Source organism: Culex quinquefasciatus, chromosome 2 (assembly GCF_015732765.1).
Source record: "Culex quinquefasciatus strain JHB chromosome 2, VPISU_Cqui_1.0_pri_paternal, whole genome shotgun sequence".
NCBI lineage: Eukaryota > Metazoa > Arthropoda > Insecta > Diptera > Culicidae > Culex > Culex quinquefasciatus.
Genome location: NC_051862.1, coordinates 141,310,475 through 141,330,056, shown reverse-complemented (window position 1 = coordinate 141,330,056; position 19,582 = coordinate 141,310,475). Strand labels below are relative to the sequence as shown.

General features: G+C 36.3%; 3 protein-coding genes across 3 annotated transcripts; 1 reads left to right on the top strand and 2 right to left on the bottom strand.

The window, feature by feature from the left end:
* The first annotated feature begins 5,417 nt into the window (after window positions 1–5,417).
* LOC119767516 lies at window positions 5,418–6,687 on the top strand. The gene is made up of 2 exons (XM_038256271.1): window positions 5,418–5,554; window positions 5,617–6,687. The coding sequence occupies exon 2, from the start codon at window positions 5,619–5,621 to the stop codon at window positions 6,651–6,653; it is 1,035 nt and encodes a 344-aa protein (XP_038112199.1). The 5' UTR covers window positions 5,418–5,554; window positions 5,617–5,618; the 3' UTR covers window positions 6,654–6,687.
* A 44-nt stretch (window positions 6,688–6,731) lies between these two features.
* LOC119766339 lies at window positions 6,732–8,019 on the bottom strand. Its single transcript, XM_038250826.1, is given in 3 exon segments — window positions 6,732–7,297; window positions 7,300–7,720; window positions 7,774–8,019. Coding segments are annotated over 3 exon segments (1,233 nt in total).
* Window positions 8,020–16,500: 8,481 nt separating this feature from the next.
* Window positions 16,501–17,238, bottom strand: LOC6037125 (deoxyuridine 5'-triphosphate nucleotidohydrolase). Its single transcript, XM_001847016.2, has 2 exons — window positions 17,028–17,238; window positions 16,501–16,966 (listed from the first exon to the last, which is right to left on the bottom strand). Exons 1-2 carry the CDS (start codon window positions 17,129–17,131, stop codon window positions 16,627–16,629), a joined length of 444 nt encoding a protein of 147 aa, XP_001847068.1. The 5' UTR covers window positions 17,132–17,238; the 3' UTR covers window positions 16,501–16,626.
* Between the last annotated feature and the right edge of the window lie 2,344 nt (window positions 17,239–19,582).

The window sequence follows — 19,582 nt, the reverse complement described above, 5'->3', positions numbered from 1 at the left end:
GAAAAACATTCAAAATGGCGACATCTGAAATCTGACTTTTGAACTTTGTATTGCGATTTGTATGGAAACTATGAGGGCACTAAATGTGGGGTATAGGGCACTAAATAGCACTAAATGAGCACTAAATTTTAGCACTGAAAAACATTCAAAATGGCGACATCTGAAATTTGACTTTTGAACTTTGTATTGCGATTTGTATGGAAACTATGAGGGCACTAAATGTGGGGTATAGGGCACTAAATAGCACTAAATGAGCACTAAATTTGAGCTCTGAAAAACATTCAAAATGGCGACACCTGAAATCTTACTTTTGAACTTTGTATGGCGATTTGTATGGAAACTATGAGGGCACTAAATGTGGGGTATAGGGCACTAAATAGCACTAAATGAGCACTAAATTTGAGCACTGAAAAACATTCAAAATGGCGACATCTGAAATTTGACTTTAAAACTTTGTATGGCGTATTGTATGGAAACTATGAGGGCACTAAATGTGGGGTATAGGGCACTAAATAGCACTAAATGAGCACTAAATTTTAGCACTGAAAAACATTCAAAATGGCGACATCTGAAATTTGACTTTTGAACTTTGTATTGCGATTTGTATGGAAACCATGAGGGCACTAAATGTGGGGTATAGGGCACTAAATAGCACTAAATGAGCACTAGATTTTAGCACTGAAAAACATTCAAAATGGCGACATCTGAAATTTGACTTTTGAACTTTGTATTGCGATTTGTATGGAAACCATGAGGGCACTAAATGTGGGGTATAGGGCACTTAATAGCACTAAATGAGCACTAAATTTAAGCACTGAAAAACATTCAAAATGGTGACATCTGAAATTTGACTTTTGAACTTTGTATTGCGATTTGTATGGAAACTACGAGGGCACTAAATGTGGGGTACAGGGCACTAAATAGCACTAAATGAGCACTAAATTTGAGCACTGAAAAACATTCAAAATGGCGACACCTGAAATCTTACTTTTGAACTTTGTATGGCGATTTGTATGGAAACTATGAGGGCACTAAATGTGGGGTATAGGGCACTAAATAGCACTAAATGAGCACTAAATTTTAGCACTGAAAAACATTCAAAATGGCGACATCTGAAATTTGACTTTTAAACTTTGTATGGCGTATTTTATGGAAACTATGAGGGCACTAAATGTGGGGTATAGGGCACTAAATAGCACTAAATGAGCACTAAATTTTAGCACTGAAAAACATTCAAAATGGCGACATCTGAAATTTGACTTTTGAACTTTGTATTGCGATTTGTATGGAAACCATGAGGGCACTAAATGTGGGGTATAGGGCACTAAATAGCACTAAATGAGCACTAAATTTGAGCACTGAAAAACATTCAAAATGGCGACATCTGAAATTTGACTTTTGAACTTTGTATTGCGATTTGTATGGAAACCATGAGGGCACTAAATGTGGGGTATAGGGCACTAAATAGCACTAAATGAGCACTAAATTTAAGCACTGAAAAACATTCAAAATGGCGACATCTGAAATTTGATTTTTGAACTTTGTATTGCGATTTGTATGGAAACTATGAGGGCACTAAATGTGGGGTATAGGGCACTAAATAGCACTAAATGAGCACTAAATTTTAGCACTGAAAAACATTCAAAATGGCGACATCTGAAATCTTACTTTTGAACTTTGTATGGCGATTTGTATGGAAACTATGAGGGCACTAAATGTGGGGTATAGGGCACTAAATAGCACTAAATGAGCACTAAATTTGAGCACTGAAAAACATTCAAAATGGCGACATCTGAAATTTGACTTTTAAACTTTGTATGGCGATTTGTATGGAAACTATGAGGGCACTAAATGTGGGGTATAGGGTACTAAATAGCACTAAATGAGCACTAAATTTGAGCACTGATAAACTTTCAAAATGGCGACATCTGAAATCTTACTTTTGAACTTTGTATGGCGATTTGTATGGAAACTATGAGGGCACTAAATGTGGGGTATAGGGCACTAAATAGCACTAAATGAGCACTAAATTTAAGCACTGAAAAACATTCAAAATGGCGACATCTGAAATTTGACTTTTGAACTTTGTATTGCGATTTGTATGGAAACTATGAGGGCACTAAATGTGGGGTATAGGGCACTGAATAGCACTAAATGAGCACTAAATTTGAGCACTGAAAAACATTCAAAATGGCGATATCTGAAATCTTACTTTTGAACTTTGTATGGCGATTTGTATGGAAACTATGAGGGCACTAAATGTGGGGTGTAGGGCACTAAATAGCACTAAATGAGCACTAAATTTTAGCACTGAAAAACATTCAAAATGGCGACATCTGAAATCTTACTTTTGAACTTTGTATGGCGATTTGTATGGAAACTATGAGGGCACTAAATGTGGGGTATAGGGCACTAAATAGCACTAAATGAGCACTAAATTTAAGCACTGAAAAACATTCAAAATGGCGACATCTAAAATTTGACTTTTGAACTTTGTATTGCGATTTGTATGGAAACTATGAGGGCACTAAATGTGGGGTATAGGGCACTGAATAGCACTAAATGAGCACTAAATTTTAGCACTGAAAAACATTCAAAATGGCGACATCTGAAATTTGACTTTTGAACTTTGTATTGCGATTTGTATGGAAACCATGAGGGCACTAAATGTGGGGTATAGGGCACTAAATAGCACTAAATGAGCACTAAATTTTAGCACTGAAAAACATTCAAAATGGCGACATCTGAAATTTGACTTTTAAACTTTGTATGGCGATTTGTATGGAAACTATGAGGGCACTAAATGTGGGGTATAGGGTACTAAATAGCACTAAATGAGCACTAAATTTTAGCACTGAAAAACATTCAAAATGGCGATATCTGAAATCTTACTTTTGAACTTTGTATGGCGATTTGTATGGAAACTATGAGGGCACTAAATGTGGGGTATAGGGCACTAAATAGCACTAAATGAGCACTAAATTTGAGCACTGAAAAACATTCAAAATGGCGACATCTGAAATTTGACTTTTAAACTTTGTATGGCGATTTGTATGGAAACTATGAGGGCACTAAATGTGGGGTATAGGGTACTAAATAGCACTAAATGAGCACTAAATTTGAGCACTGATAAACTTTCAAAATGGCGACATCTGAAATCTTACTTTTGAACTTTGTATGGCGATTTGTATGGAAACTATGAGGGCACTAAATGTGGGGTATAGGGCACTAAATAGCACTAAATGAGCACTAAATTTAAGCACTGAAAAACATTCAAAATGGCGACATCTGAAATTTGACTTTTGAACTTTGTATTGCGATTTGTATGGAAACTATGAGGGCACTAAATGTGGGGTATAGGGCACTGAATAGCACTAAATGAGCACTAAATTTGAGCACTGAAAAACATTCAAAATGGCGATATCTGAAATCTTACTTTTGAACTTTGTATGGCGATTTGTATGGAAACTATGAGGGCACTAAATGTGGGGTACAGGGCACTAAATAGCACTAAATGAGCACTAAATTTTAGCACTGAAAAACATTCAAAATGGCGACATCTGAAATCTTACTTTTGAACTTTGTATGGCGATTTGTATGGAAACTATGAGGGCACTAAATGTGGGGTATAGGGCACTAAATAGCACTAAATGAGCACTAAATTTAAGCACTGAAAAACATTCAAAATGGCGACATCTAAAATTTGACTTTTGAACTTTGTATTGCGATTTGTATGGAAACTATGAGGGCACTAAATGTGGGGTATAGGGCACTGAATAGCACTAAATGAGCACTAAATTTTAGCACTGAAAAACATTCAAAATGGCGACATCTGAAATTTGACTTTTGAACTTTGTATTGCGATTTGTATGGAAACCATGAGGGCACTAAATGTGGGGTATAGGGCACTAAATAGCACTAAATGAGCACTAAATTTTAGCACTGAAAAACATTCAAAATGGCGACATCTGAAATTTGACTTTTAAACTTTGTATGGCGATTTGTATGGAAACTATGAGGGCACTAAATGTGGGGTATAGGGTACTAAATAGCACTAAATGAGCACTAAATTTTAGCACTGAAAAACATTCAAAATGGCGATATCTGAAATCTTACTTTTGAACTTTGTATGGCGATTTGTATGGAAACTATGAGGGCACTAAATGTGGGGTATAGGGCACTAAATAGCACTAAATGAGCACTAAATTTTAGCACTGAAAAACATTCAAAATGGCGACATCTGAAATTTGACTTTTGAACTTTGTATTGCGATTTGTATGGAAACTATGAGGGCACTAAATGTGGGGTATAGGGCACTGAATAGCACTAAATGAGCACTAAATTTTAGCACTGAAAAACATTCAAAATGGCGACATCTGAAATTTGACTTTTGAACTTTGTATTGCGATTTGTATGGAAACCATGAGGGCACTAAATGTGGGGTATAGGGCACTAAATAGCACTAAATGAGCACTAAATTTTAGCACTGAAAAACATTCAAAATGGCGACATCTGAAATTTGACTTTTAAACTTTGTATGGCGATTTGTATGGAAACTATGAGGGCACTAAATGTGGGGTATAGGGTACTAAATAGCACTAAATGAGCACTAAATTTTAGCACTGAAAAACATTCAAAATGGCGACATCTGAAATCTTACTTTTGAACTTTGTATGGCGATTTGTATGGAAACTATGAGGGCACTAAATGTGGGGTATAGGGTACTAAATAGCACTAAATGAGCACTAAATTTGAGCACTGAAAAACATTCAAAATGGCGATATCTGAAATCTTACTTTTGAACTTTGTATGGCGATTTGTATGGAAACTATGAGGGCACTAAATGTGGGGTATAGGGCACTAAATAGCACTAAATGAGCACTAAATTTTAGCACTGAAAAACATTCAAAATGGCGACATCTGAAATCTTACTTTTGAACTTTGTATGGCGATTTGTATGGAAACTATAAGGGCACTAAATGTGGGGTATAGGGCACTAAATAGCACTAAATGAGCACTAAATTTTAGCACTGAAAAACATTCAAAATGGCGACATCTGAAATTTGACTTTTAAACTTTGTATGGCGATTTGTATGGAAACTATGAGGGCACTAAATGTGGGGTATAGGGTACTAAATAGCACTAAATGAGCACTAAATTTTAGCACTGAAAAACATTCAAAATGGCGACATCTGAAATCTTACTTTTGAACTTTGTATGGCGATTTGTATGGAAACTATGAGGGCACTAAATGTGGGGTATAGGGCACTAAATAGCACTAAATGAGCACTAAATTTAAGCACTGAAAAACATTCAAAATGGCGACATCTGAAATTTGACTTTTGAACTTTGTATTACTGCGGGCGTTAATAATTAGAATTTGTAGGCGTTGGTATGACCGCATAAAAATGGTCGCATGACAGCCGCATGACAGCTAAACGAACTGAACTGAAACTGAAACGGTACAGCAAGCATTGATAATCTTCATCATTCAAATTTAATTGTCATCAGCAACTGTCATTCTGAGAAAAATAGCGATTCTAAACCTCACAAGGTGATAATTTTTTATTTAAATATTAAAAAGTAAATTTGAACACAAATCAATTGTCTTTTTAGACATGGCGCATGCTCGGCAGGAAGTGCTTCACAAGCACGCTTCCCCCAACACGATTCTCCATTGCATTTACGGCTTTTACTACTTAAAACTAAGTAAAACTCAACTGGCCAAAATTTATTGCAAGCACCCATCTACGATTTCAAACTGGATTGAAAAGTACGACGAAAACGAGCTTTGCTCGAGGAAGGAAAGGGAGCAGGTGTACATAAAATTTTCACCGTCCGAAAGGTCATATTTGATCGACCTTTACAAGTCTTGTCCTGTTCTTCTTCTGGACGAGGCGAAACAACGGTTCCAGCTCAAGTTCGGCAAGCAAATAAGCATTACAACCATCAATCGCATATTGCATGCCGAAGGGTACAGCTGGAAAGTTCTGGAGCGTCGAGCGGTGCAGTTGCGGACTCAAGATGTATGCCGGTATCATGCTGAACTATCTGTTCTAATGTGGGACATTCATAATTTGGTGTTTCTTGACGAGTTTGCTGTTGACAACCGAGGAATATTGAGGACCAAGGGGTACGCTCCTATTGGTGAGCGGATCGTGTTCCGAGGCGAGTTTACTCGCCGCCCAAGAGTTTCAATGCTGAGTTTTCTGGGCGTTAACGGATTGCTCGAGTCGTTTTCTGTGGAAGGTACCTTCACTAGGGTAAAGTTTTTCGAGTGTGTGAGAGCGTTTGCTACATCGGGCCGCGTGATGCAACATCCAGGAGTCTACTCGATCTGGATCCTCGACGGTGCGAGGATCCATTGTCACCATGCGATCATCGAGTACCTGCGATCAATTGGAGTAATCGCGATTTTCTTGCCAGCCTACGCACCATTCTACAACCCGATCGAGCTAGTGTTCGGGTATCTGAAGCGGTACCTTAAACGTACCTACGTTGAAAATAGCTCTGAAGATCTCCTAGTGGTGATTGCAAAGGCGTTGAAACAGTGGAAAAATAGAGATTGCTCCAAGATCTTCAGGAAATGTGGATATTTTTCGGGGGGTCTCTTTGATCCAAGTGTGGGTTTTAATAAAGCTTGTAAGGTTTAGCATTAGTTTTTATTGTACTGATTCATGAAGTAAATGTTGAAATGAAGTTTAATACTCGGATATATTGTAGAAACAAGTTTATGCATGTTGATCATCATTGCTGTCGGTTACGCCACGAGCTAGCTCTTCAGAAAAACTGGTTTCCCGTGCAGACACGGTCCTTTTCATCGCGTTGATCATCGCTTCGTGTTCAGTCAGCTTCTCCCGCATGTGGGCTAATCTTTGACCCTGCAGGCTGGCAAGGTTCAGCAGCTGCTGATGATCGGATTCCATCTGTTCGATGTTGGTTCTGTAAGAAGCAATTACAGTTGAGGCCACCTGAAGATCGAGCCGACCTTTTTCTAGCAGAGTTTCGCTGTGAACTGGCACCGTAGAAAATAGTTCCACCATGTGTGTTGGTGGGGAGTTGTCGATCAAAGCTGCTCGATTTTCTGAAGGCATGGTACAGATGTAGTTGGCCCAGCACAACCAGACGATATCATCGGCACAGAGGTACCTGCCATGCCGTTCCTTCAGCTCAGATTTCACAGCGTTGACCGATGAAATCGCTTCAGCACCCGCACGATCCTTTAGAATTGGGCTCAACAGCTTTTCTTTCAGCAGAGTCCATCGTTTCTTACTAGTAACCGAAGCACTGTACTTAAAAGGATAACACACACATCTTTATCCTCCCAGCTTAGCAGTGACTTCGCCTCAATCTTCGAGGGACAAAAGTACCGCTTGCTCATTTTATCGTGGACCTGCATGAAGTTCCAGCACGATTCGTAAGACGGCATGTCTTCCTCCCACGCAACCAATGCAATCGAAGAATCGCTCTCTGCTGCTATTGTGTCATGAATGGTGTCATTGAACACAACTCCACGGTGTACAAATGGAGCGCAATAATCCCAGATTTTACGCAACACGCCATCTGAATCATCTGCTTGAACATCCAAGACACCACATGGATCTGCGCCTTTTTGGTTCTTAAAGTTTTTAATTATCACTTCGCCTTTAAACGTTAAAGGCTTGTCCTTTTGCCTCTTGCTTCCTGACGGCTCGTTCAATGCAGACAACCCATTCTGTAAGTCGTACAACAATGTCAATCGTCAACATTTACCAACTAAAACAGATCAATTACCTTTCTCTTGGACACTGATCTTGGTTTTGAGCCGGAAGCACGTGGTTCGTTTGCGTTGTTCGTCTCTTCACTATTCACCGACTGATCACGCACGAAAAGTTCGTCCACGAGGTACGGAGCAGAATCGGCCTCATCGCATTGATCCAGTAGAAATTCTGGTTCCCCGTAGCTCGACTCGTCTTCCGATGAATCGGATGCTGAGTTCAATGCGTCATATGTGATTAAATCGTCTTCAGGGTATAACATTTTAGCTGTTCAAATGATTAATTATTAGTAACAATAAAACTTATCAATTCTAAACCAAACCTTCGCGTGTACAGCAAATTTCTTTTTGTAAGCAGGAAATAGTCAACTAAATAAGAAAACAGTTGATTAATGACAGATATTTTGATCGGACAGAATATTTAACGGTTGCTATGATCTTATTTTTCAAACAAGCCGCACGTCATGCGGTCATACCACCCTGGCGTTTTGTAAAATCACTGAAATTGATATTATCTAGATACGCGCAATATTGCGATTTGTATGGAAACTATGAGGGCACTAAATGTGGGGTATAGGGCACTGAATAGCACTAAATGAGCACTAAATTTGAGCACTGAAAAACATTCAAAATGGCGACATCTGAAATCTTACTTTTGAACTTTGTATGGCGATTTGTATGGAAACTATGAGGGCACTAAATGTGGGGTGTAGGGCCCTAAATAGCACTAAATGAGCACTAAATTTTAGCACTGAAAAACATTCAAAATGGCGACATCTGAAATCTTACTTTTGAACTTTGTATGGCGATTTGTATGGAAACTATGAGGGCACTAAATGTGGGGTATAGGGCACTAAATAGCACTAAATAAGCACTAAATTTTAGCACTGAAAAACATTCAAAATGGCGACATCTGAAATTTGACTTTTAAACTTTGTATGGCGATTTGTATGGAAACTATGAGGGCACTAAATGTGGGGTATAGGGCACTAAATAGCACTAAATGAGCACTAAATTTGAGCACTGAAAAACATTCAAAATGGCGACATCTGAAATTTGACTTTTAAACTTTGTATGGCGATTTGTATGGAAACTATGAGGGCACTAAATGTGGGGTATAGGGTACTAAATAGCACTAAATGAGCACTTAATTTTAGCACTGAAAAACATTCAAAATGGCGACATCTGAAATCTTACTTTTGAACTTTGTATGGCGATTTGTATGGAAACTATGAGGGCACTAAATGTGGGGTATAGGGCACTAAATAGCACTAAATGAGCACTAAATTTAAGCACTGAAAAACATTCAAAATGGCGACATCTGAAATTTGACTTTTAAACTTTGTATGGCGATTTGTATGGAAACTATGAGGGCACTAAATGTGGGGTATAGGGCACTAAATAGCACTAAATGAGCACTAAATTTTAGCACTGAAAAACATTCAAAATGGCGACATCTGAAATCTTACTTTTGAACTTTGTATGGCGATTTGTATGGAAACTATGAGGGCACTAAATGTGGGGTATAGGGCACTAAATAGCACTAAATGAGCACTAAATTTAAGCACTGAAAAACATTCAAAATGGCGACATCTGAAATCTTACTTTTGAACTTTGTATGGCGATTTGTATGGAAACTATGAGGGCACTAAATGTGGGGTATAGGGCACTAAATAGCACTAAATGAGCACTAAATTTAAGCACTGAAAAACATTCAAAATGGCGACATCTGAAATTTGACTTTTAAACTTTGTATGGCGATTTGTATGGAAACTATGAGGGCACTAAATGTGGGGTATAGGGCACTAAATAGCACTAAATGAGCAGTAAATTTTAGCACTGAAAAACATTCAAAATGGCGACATCTGAAATCTTACTTTTGAACTTTGTATGGCGATTTGTATGGAAACTATGAGGGCACTAAATGTGGGGTATAGGGCACTAAATAGCACTAAATGAGCACTAAATTTGAGCACTGAAAAACATTCAAAATGGCGACATCTGAAATTTGACTTTTGAACTTTGTATGGCGATTTGTATGGAAAATATGAGGGCACTAAATGTGGGATATAGGGCACTAAATAGCACTAAATGAGCACTCAATTTTAGCACAAAGAAAATTCAAAATGGCGACATGTGTCATCTGGCTTGTATTTCAAATTTTGTATGGCAATTTGTATGGAAACTATGAGGGCACTAAATGTGGGGTATAGGGCACTAAATAGCACTAAATGAGCACTAAATTTTAGCACAAAGAAAATTCAAAATGGCGACATGTGTCATCTGGCTTGTATTTCAAATTTTGTATGGCAATTTGTATGGAAAATATAAGGGCACTAAATGTGGGATATAGAGCACTAAATAGCACTAAATGAGCACTAAATTTTAGCACAAAGAAAAATTCAAAATGGCGACATGTGTCATCTGGCTTGTATTTCAAATTTTGTATGGCGATTTGTATGGAAAATATAAGGGCACTAAATGTGGGGTATAGGGCACTAAATAGCACTAAATGAGCACTAAATTTTAGCACAAAGAAAATTCAAAATGGCGACATGTGTCATCTGGCTTGTATTTCAAATTTTGTATGGCAATTTGTATGGAAACTATAAGGGCACTAAATGTGGGGTATAGGGCACTAAATAGCACTAAATGAGCACTAAATTTTAGCACAAAGAAAATTCAAAATGGCGACATGTGTCATCTGGCTTGTATAGACCCCAAACAACACGTGTTTGGCTCTTTTTTTCGTTTATTCAAGGCCAAACATTAAAACGCGTTTTTCTCAGAACGGCAAAAAGCGACAAACGACAAGATAACACAACAACGTCGATTTGATACATTGGTCATTTCGCAAAAAATGCATTTAGTTGAAAATCAAAATACAGTTCAGACTCGATTATCCGAAGGCCTTGTCAAAAGTTCACTTCGGATAATCGAATAATAAAAAAAAATTTAGTCGTCTTTTTGTTTGGCTGTCGAGTCCCTAAACTACTTTAAAGTGATTTAGTTATTTTAAATCTAAAATGTCAGTGATGAAATATTCAAAAAATGCATTTTGTAATTCAATAATCAACTATTTAGATTTGACTGAAAGGGTTTTTTTTTACTATGAACAGACACGGACCACTGCGACACTTGCGTATCTATTGTAGTATGATCTGTTCTCAGGTTTTCTGTCTTGCTGCTATACACAGCCTGCCGAACGATCGTCTTCCGTAGCGCTATTGTTTGAGCGAGACAGTATTTGACGAATTATTCGAGCAGTTGCCCCCTCTCATTCCCCAGACCAATCCGTCAAATGCCATGCCACACGAGCACGAGAGACCGATCAGAGGACGTGGAGATGAGCGAGATTGAGGGGAAATCAAGCAAAACAATGCCAAAGGGCCGTTGTTGGTTTGTAAACAAAGAGTGTGTCCTGCTCACGCTAGAGAATGTTTACATCTGGCATGAAAGGGATACACTCTTTGTTTATTAACCCACAACGGCCCTTTGGCATTGTTTTGCTAGAAATCTCGTTTATTTTTGACCCATCTAGGGATCGTTACCGATCATATAGCCCAATCTTCAGCTCGAATTTTGCCTGAGAGCATGTGGGATGGGTTTGGATGGGATGGGTTTTGGGGAGGCTTGGGATTTGACAAAGACAATTCCCGCAGCAGCCGATATCCCCTCTTGACCGCCACCTACCCCTTTTGCCTCGCCAGATGGGTTTCAAGCCATCGACCTTCCGCTTACAAAGCGAAACCCGTACCACTACACCACGGGAGCTCGGCATTGAAAGGGTTGGTCGCAAAACTCGAATTGGACGTAAAAAAAAAATTGTTCATAGCCTTCATCCAGCTAAAATTGATAAAGACAAATCAGTTCAGTTAAACCACAGAGAACAGATGTACATCTTGGTTCTAACTTGTGTGTAAACCGTGTAAACTAAAAAAATGCGTTGCATACAATCTTGCATCAAAGAAATTAGAGTGTGCAGGATACGCTTGGTGGCGCCACCGTCGCGGCTGAGAATACTTGACTTAACAATGAAAAAGGCTCAATAATTTCGAAAGAAAATAAATCTGGAGTTTTTTTGAAAAGGTCCAATAAACCAAATTTCCAGTTTTTGCTTTTTGGGTGTTTTTGAAACTGCCTTGAGTCAGAGGCATAAAAAACACCCAAAAAGCAAAAACTAAAAATTTGGTTTATTGGACCTTTTCAAAAAAAAAACTCCAGAAATGTTAATCTCGTTTAAATATAGAATTCACTTCTGTATAATTCCAATTCAATCCTTACCACGTAGATACCGTTTTGGAAAATTGTCCTTTGCTGAAAACTTTTATAAAAAAAAATCCCAAAATAACAATTTAGTTTATATCAAGGTTATCATTCGGGAAAATGGATTTTTCGGTGAAGTAACCATTCGGGTATATGTAAATTCGGGAAAACGACAGTTCGGTAAAATGGCCATTCAGGTAAATGACATTCGGGGATATGGAATTTTCGGGAAAATGATTTTCGGGGATATGGAATTTTCGGGAAAATGATTTTCGGGGAAGTGGAACTTTCGGGGATGTGGAATTTTCGGGGATGTGGAATTTTCGGGGAAATGATTTTCGGGGATATGGGATTCGGGAAAGTGGGATTCGGGGATAAGGGATAAAACCGAAAAAAGTTCAATCGTGCCCTTTTCTTTTTCGTTAGTTTGTCGTGGTTAAGAAACTTTCTATGTTATAATGTGAAAAAGGGCCCATAAACATCATCAAAAAAAAAAAAAACAATCAGGTGACAGCGCTTTAGTGCACTTTCAGTTCTCTTCGAAATTGCATTTAGAAAGGGCCCATTATGAACAACAGTTGGAAAGTTAAAAGGGCCCAATAACGAGGTTTTTTAAAATAATGAGCGAAAATCAACATAAATTAAGAAGCATTAAAGCAGCGTTGAGAATAATGATGTGTTTTATCTTATCATCAGTAAAAAGGTGCAGGTGGTTAAGTTCTATATGACCAATATGACAAAGAACTTTGTACAAAACACAAAAAAAAATATTTTATTTTTATTTATATTTTTAAATTTTTTGCCAATTTATTTATTCCTGAATAATTAATTCTTAATTAATGTTTTCAATCATTGGCACCTCTGTGGAAATAAATTGCCAAAACACGACAATTTTGTGCAAAACAAGTATGGTTCGGAAAATGTTGATTTGATTGGGAAATCGTTTCATGTACATATAAGGCTAGTATGCAGATCGGAAGGAAAGGGGTCAGGAAACAGCTTTACGAACAGCAGAACAAAGGAGAGGGAGCGATTTCTTGGAGTGTGCGTTTGAGGTTCTTTCGAGGAAAAAATAAAAAGATCAAAAATATTCAAAACTTTAAATTGAATCAGAATTAAATAGATTCAAAATGTTAATTCAAAAACTTTTAACAACAATTATGAACAAAATTAAGAAATCAATAATAAAAAAAAATATTTAAAAAAAAAACAAAAAATTAGAAAGTCTTCAATTCTGAAACTAGAAAAACTAAAATTAAAAAAATATGTAATTATGAAATAAGGAAATCCAAAAATTATGTAATTGTGAAATAAGGAAATCTAAAATCAGGAAACCAGGGAATTAGGAAATTTGGAAATTATAATATTAGCAAATTAGTAAATTATAGAAATTAAGAAAATTAAGAAATCATGATATAAGGAAACAAGCAAATTAAGAAATTAGGAAATTAAGAAATTAGGAAATAAGGAAATTAATATGAAAGGAAATTAGGATGTTAGGAAGTTATGAAATAATCAGTTATCAAATAATCAGGAAACAATCGAAGGAGATTTGCCCGTGGATAAACGATAATTTAAAAAAGATGATGAACTCATCAAGAAATTTGCGAAAAACTAAGAAGAAAAGGTTGGTTAACGGAAAGAATGTTGAAAATATTGATAATAAAATTAAGACTTTGACTGATAACATAAACAGCTGTTCTAAGACATTAAAGGAAAATTACTACTTAAATAAATTTGCATATTCTAAAACTACTAAAGAAACGTGGAGTAATATAAATGAAGTTTTGGGTCGTAACAATAAATCAAATTTTTCAAGTTCAATGACAACAATTTTGCAAACAGGTGAATCAGTTGTAATTAAAGATAAACAGAGCATTGTTAATGAATTCAATTCTTATTTTTCATCCATAGGCAAAACATTAGCAAAAAAAATTCCCGTAAATTTAAATGATAACGTCAATAAGTATAAAACATTGAAGCAAAGTCAAAAAACGTTTTTATTGCTACCAACTGACCAGTTTGAGATAATCACCCTAATCGATTCATTTGATAATAATACAAGTTGTGGTTTTGATAAAATTTCTTCTTTCATTTTGAAAAAAATTAAGTTAATAATAGCACCAATCCTCACTGAAATATTCAACTTATGTATGTTGAACGGCTGTTACCCTGATAAACTTAAAATAGCTAAAGTCACTCCCGTTTACAAATCTGGTTCTGCTTCATTGTTTAATAATTATAGACCTATATCAGTTTTATCCTTGCTCAATAAAATTTTTGAAAAAATCCTGTTCACTAGACTAAATAACTTTTTGTGCTTAAATAAGTTCTTTTGTGCTCAGCAATACGGTTTCAGACATAAATCCTCTACTAAAAATGCTGTCATTGATCTTGTTAACAAAATTCAAACTCACTTAGATCAGAAAGACGATGTTTTGGGGCTATTTTTAGACTTATCAAAAGCGTTCGACACTGTTGATCACAAAATTTTGCTAACAAAACTTAACTTTGCAGGTGTAAGAGGGGTTGCATTAGAATTGTTCAAAAGTTATCTTTCTAATAGGGTCCAATTTGTTAGTTTAGATGGTATTGATAGTTTAACAGCTTTGATTAATGTAGGGGTTCCTCAGGGTTCTGTCTTGGGTCCACTTTTCTTCTTAGTTTACTTGAATGACTTAGCGTTACTGTCTCTTAAAGGTGATTTAAAATTGTTTGCTGATGATTCATCTCTTTTCTACTTTAACAAATCTATGGTAATCAATGATATAAATTTGAATAATGATCTTCGATTGTTAACTGACTATTTTCGATTAAACAAGCTCACACTAAACATAAATAAATCCAACATAATCAATATTAAAAATTCGAATCGCTCGACGGTGAATCCATTAACTTTAACTAGAACTAATTTTGCTGATATAAAAATAGTAGACGAATGTAAATATCTTGGTGTCATTTTAGACAATAAATTGAATTGGTCGTCACATATTAATAATTTATTGAACAAACTCAACCAGATTATTGGAATTATCTATAAAATTAAACACAAATTAACTGCTAATGTACTTTTGATAATTTATCATTCACTATTTAATTCTCACTTATCTTACATAACTTCAGTTTGGGAAACTCCTGTAATATTTTGATTAACAAACTTCAAATAGCCCAAAATAAAATCTTAAGAATAATTTATAAAAAACCACTGCGAAGTCACTCTGCCGATTTGTACAACATTAACAAAAACATCATTCCTGTCAGAGCTATTTACGTAATTCAAACATGTTGCTTTATTTATTTATGTTTACATGAACAAACTCACAGTAATACAAAATTCAAATTATCTAACCATCAACACTTTACCAGAAGCCATAATTTATTAGACCGACCCAATATTTCAACATTAGCCGGCGAAAGATGCATATCTTTCAAAGGTGCTCAATTATATAATTATTTTTGGAATAGATTTGGTGATTGTCAAAGCGTATCAATATTTAAAAACAAATTGCTCTCTTTTTTGAATGAACCCGCTGTTATTGAACACATCCTTAAATCCTTTGATTTTCTTGTTACATAGTAGACTATTTTGTTTTCCAATTTTCTTTTTGTTTTTTTTTCTCTTTTTTTTTCTTTCTTTTTTCACTTTTGCTTCCTTCTAAAACTCAGTTTAAAAAGTTAGTTTTCCGACACAATTATCTTTTTTCTATAATTTTGTCTTTATCGCCATAATCTATGCACTTTTTTATATCATTTCAGATTTCTCTTGCCAGGATCAACCAAACTCCTTCACAGGTGGAAACCAATGGAGTTTGACCGGATATTTAAAAGTTAATTGTAAACACTAAAATTTATTGTATATTGTATTAAAACGATGTAGGTTTTTGGTGCTACTGCTTTGGTGGCTTTTCCTACCGAATAAAAAAAATCAAAAATCAAATCAAAAAGAAATTTGGAAATCAGGAAATTTTTAAATTAGGAAACTAGGAAATTAGGAACTTAGGAAATTAAATTAGGAAATTAGGATATTAGGAAGTGTGGATGTTAGGAAATTGGGAAATTTGGAAATATGTAAATTAGGAAATTAGGATATTCGGAAAGGGACCATCCATAAACCACGTGGACACTTTAGGGGGTATGGCGATTGTCCACGATCCATACAAAAAGTTTATTTTTGTATGGACAATTGTCCACGAGGGGGTAACAGAATCCCAAAAAAGTGTCCACGTGGTTTATGGATGGTCCCAAACTAGGAAATCAGGAAATTAGGAAATTGGCTGGTACAAATGATTTTCGAGTAAGACGTAGACTACGTAAAAAGCTCTGAAAGTGTCATCCAAATCGGAGCACCACGATACTTTTAAGTCGTCTTTTTCATCAACCAAGTATTGATATACTATAACATTGAAGAGAGCATTCCAAAGCTTAAGCCTACTACATTGGATTCATAAATTTGTATGTCTTTTTTTTTTTTTTTTTTCAAGATAGATACAACCAATCAATAACTTTTTTATTACTCACAGCATCAACATTTTATTGGCTTTCGCCATATTTTTTACGAATACAAAATGAAAATCTTAACAACTAGAGCGAGATTGTTCGACACCTCACTGCGTTCCCGTGGAACCGAACCCTCCCGCACCGCGTTCCGTTTCCGTCAAACTGGCGACCTCTTCTAGCTCGGGGTAGAAGATCCGCTCGCAGATAAACTGCGCAATCCGATCGCCGCGGGCCACCTTGAACTCGTTGTCGGAATGGTTGAACAGGACCACCCCCAGGTTGCCACGATAGTCCTCGTCCACGACGCCGGCACCGACATCGATAAAGTTCTTCACGGCCAAACCCGAGCGGGGCGCCACCCGACCGTAGCAACCCTCCGGCAGCTGAACCTGGATGTCGGTCATAACCAGCTGCTTGCCGCGGGCCGGAACGGTGTACTCGTAGGCGCTGCGGAGAGGGGGAAAAACCGTTACGGTTAGGCAAGACGGAAGTTGACGGAATCACTTACCTCTTCAAGTCGAATCCGGCGGCCTTGGCGGAACCTTTGGACGGAGCGATAGCCTGGTCCGTCAGTTTGGCGAAACGGAGAACACACTTGGTATCAGGCTTCATTTTGAATAAATTATTGATGTAAGTTTAGCAAAACAACAAAACTAACTGAAGTAAACTCGAAACAAGTAACATACGAAATGCGCGAGCGCGAGATGCGAATAAAATTGTTAGCGAAAATGCAACAATAAAATTGGCCAGGTTTGGCGCGCAAATTTAAGAAAATTATTCCATAGGAAAGATATTCAAGACAGTTTGATTTCTTTTTGTGGGGGGTGATTCTTGAACTGAGCTTCTAAAGTAGCCGGTGTGATATGTGCTGAACAAAAATTTCAGCACAGACAGGGTTGCCAGGTAGCCTGATAAACTGGCATGCCAGATTTTTGAGTGAAATTCTGCTCTCGAAGTCAAATCTGGAGTTTTTTTTGAAAAGGTCCAATAAACCAAATTTTCAGTTTTTGCTATTTGGGTGTATTTTAATACCCCTGACTCAAGGCGGTTTGAAAAATACTCAAAATTTGAAACTGGAAATTTGGTTTATTGGACCTTTAAAAAAAAAACTCCAGAAATGTCTTGAGTTTTTTTGAGGGTCCAACAAACTAAATTTTGATTTTTTGCTTTTTGGGTGTTTTGAATACCCCTGACTCTGAATAGGTTTTTGGGTGTCTAATGAAGTACCCGCCGTCGAGCAGTTTCCATAAGAAATACATTTTAGAAAAAAGCAAAAACTGCTCGACGGCGGATGCACCATTAGTGTGAAATAGTTTAATTCTAATAAAAATGGCAGCCGCAGCCGAGCAGTTTTTGCTTTTTTTATTATTTATTATGGAGCGAAACAAAAACTGCTCGATGGCGGGTACTTCATTATGGCTGACAAATTTTATCTTTAATCACTACTTCTCCAAAATCAAAAATATATCCACATTTTTAAGCGAAGACAGCGTTACGAATGCACCTTTCGTAACGCCATCTTTACTTAAGAGCGAGTCCACGAGCTAAGCATACCGGTCTCGCATCAACCTCACCAATCTGCTTGGAATTTTCAGAGATTGTTTTTACATATCTAGAGTTTTTTTTTAATATGACTTTAAACAAAACGCTAGATTTAAAACTAGCATCTGGCCAAAATATGAGCACTCTAGGTTAACAGGAAGTGGGGCAAATCGAGACACAAAATTTTATCACAGACGGGACACTAGAGTGTGGAACCATCGGCTTCCAATATTTAACCGAGCCAAAAATGGTTGTTTCAAATGCGATTTAGCTTCGGCATCCACTCACCCGGCGCTGATGACGCTGCTGTCGTGACAGCTCGCCCGTCTTTCCTTAGTGTGTGTGATGTGTTTTTGTTGTAGTAAAGTTGAGCGTGAGCACGTGGCAGCTGATGAAAACAAAATATTACACGCAAAGCCGACATTAGTCTTTTAAGACTTAAAATTAGGCTTTATCGAACCTAACCGTGTTAAGTCTTTTTAAGCCTAATGATGGGTTAGTCTTTAAAAGACTAGTTTCGTTTTAGTACGAAAAAGCCTAAATTTTAGGCTTTATGTTATCGTCAAAAAGCCTAAATTTTAGTCTTTTTCGAGAATGCGAGGGGATCAGAGCGGACATAATCCAAGATGGCGGAACTTGATTATGACTTATTTTTAGGCTTAAAAAGACTTATTTATAGGTTTAAAAGACTAATATTTAGGCTTTTGCAGGAAATGGGAGCGGTCAAAGCGGACAAAATCCAAGATGGCGGAACTTGATTAAGACTTATTTTTAGGCTTAAAAAGACTTATTTATAGGTTTAAAAGACTAATATTTAGGCTTTTGCAGGAAATGGGAGCGGTCAAAGCGGACAAAATCCAAGATGGCGGAACTTGATTAAGACTTATTTTTAGGCTTAAAAAGACTTATTTATAGGTTTAAAGACTAATTTTTAGGCTTTTGCAGGAAATGGGAGCGATCAAAGCGGACAAAATCCAAGATGACGGAATACTTATTTTATGCCTGAAAAGCCTAGGGGATAAAAATAGCAGGAATAAACAGTAGAAAATAAAATATCGTTATATATTATTAAAATATATATAAAAATGTTTTTATTCGGTAATTCGGTAGTTTCGGAATACGAAAGATTCACGGATGTGTTCAGCTTTAACCTGAAAATAAAAAAATCAATATTTTGAAGATGAGTTGCGAGAGTTTGATAGTTATTTAAAAATTGGGTGATTTCATTTAAGAGTTTATCTCAGAACTGGATTTGCGTAGTTAGGCAAGTTCGATTTTTAAGAAATTTTTAGAATTTGAGAATTTAAGAATTTAAGAATTTATGAATTTAAGAATTTAAGAATTTAAGAATTTAAGAATTTAAGAATTTAAGAATTTAAGAATTTAAGAATTTAAGAATTTAAGAATTTAAGAATTTAAGAATTTAAGAATTTAAGAATTTAAGAATTTAAGAATTTAAGAATTTAAGAATTTAAGAATTTAAGAATTTAAGAATTTAAGAATTTAAGAATTCAAGAATTA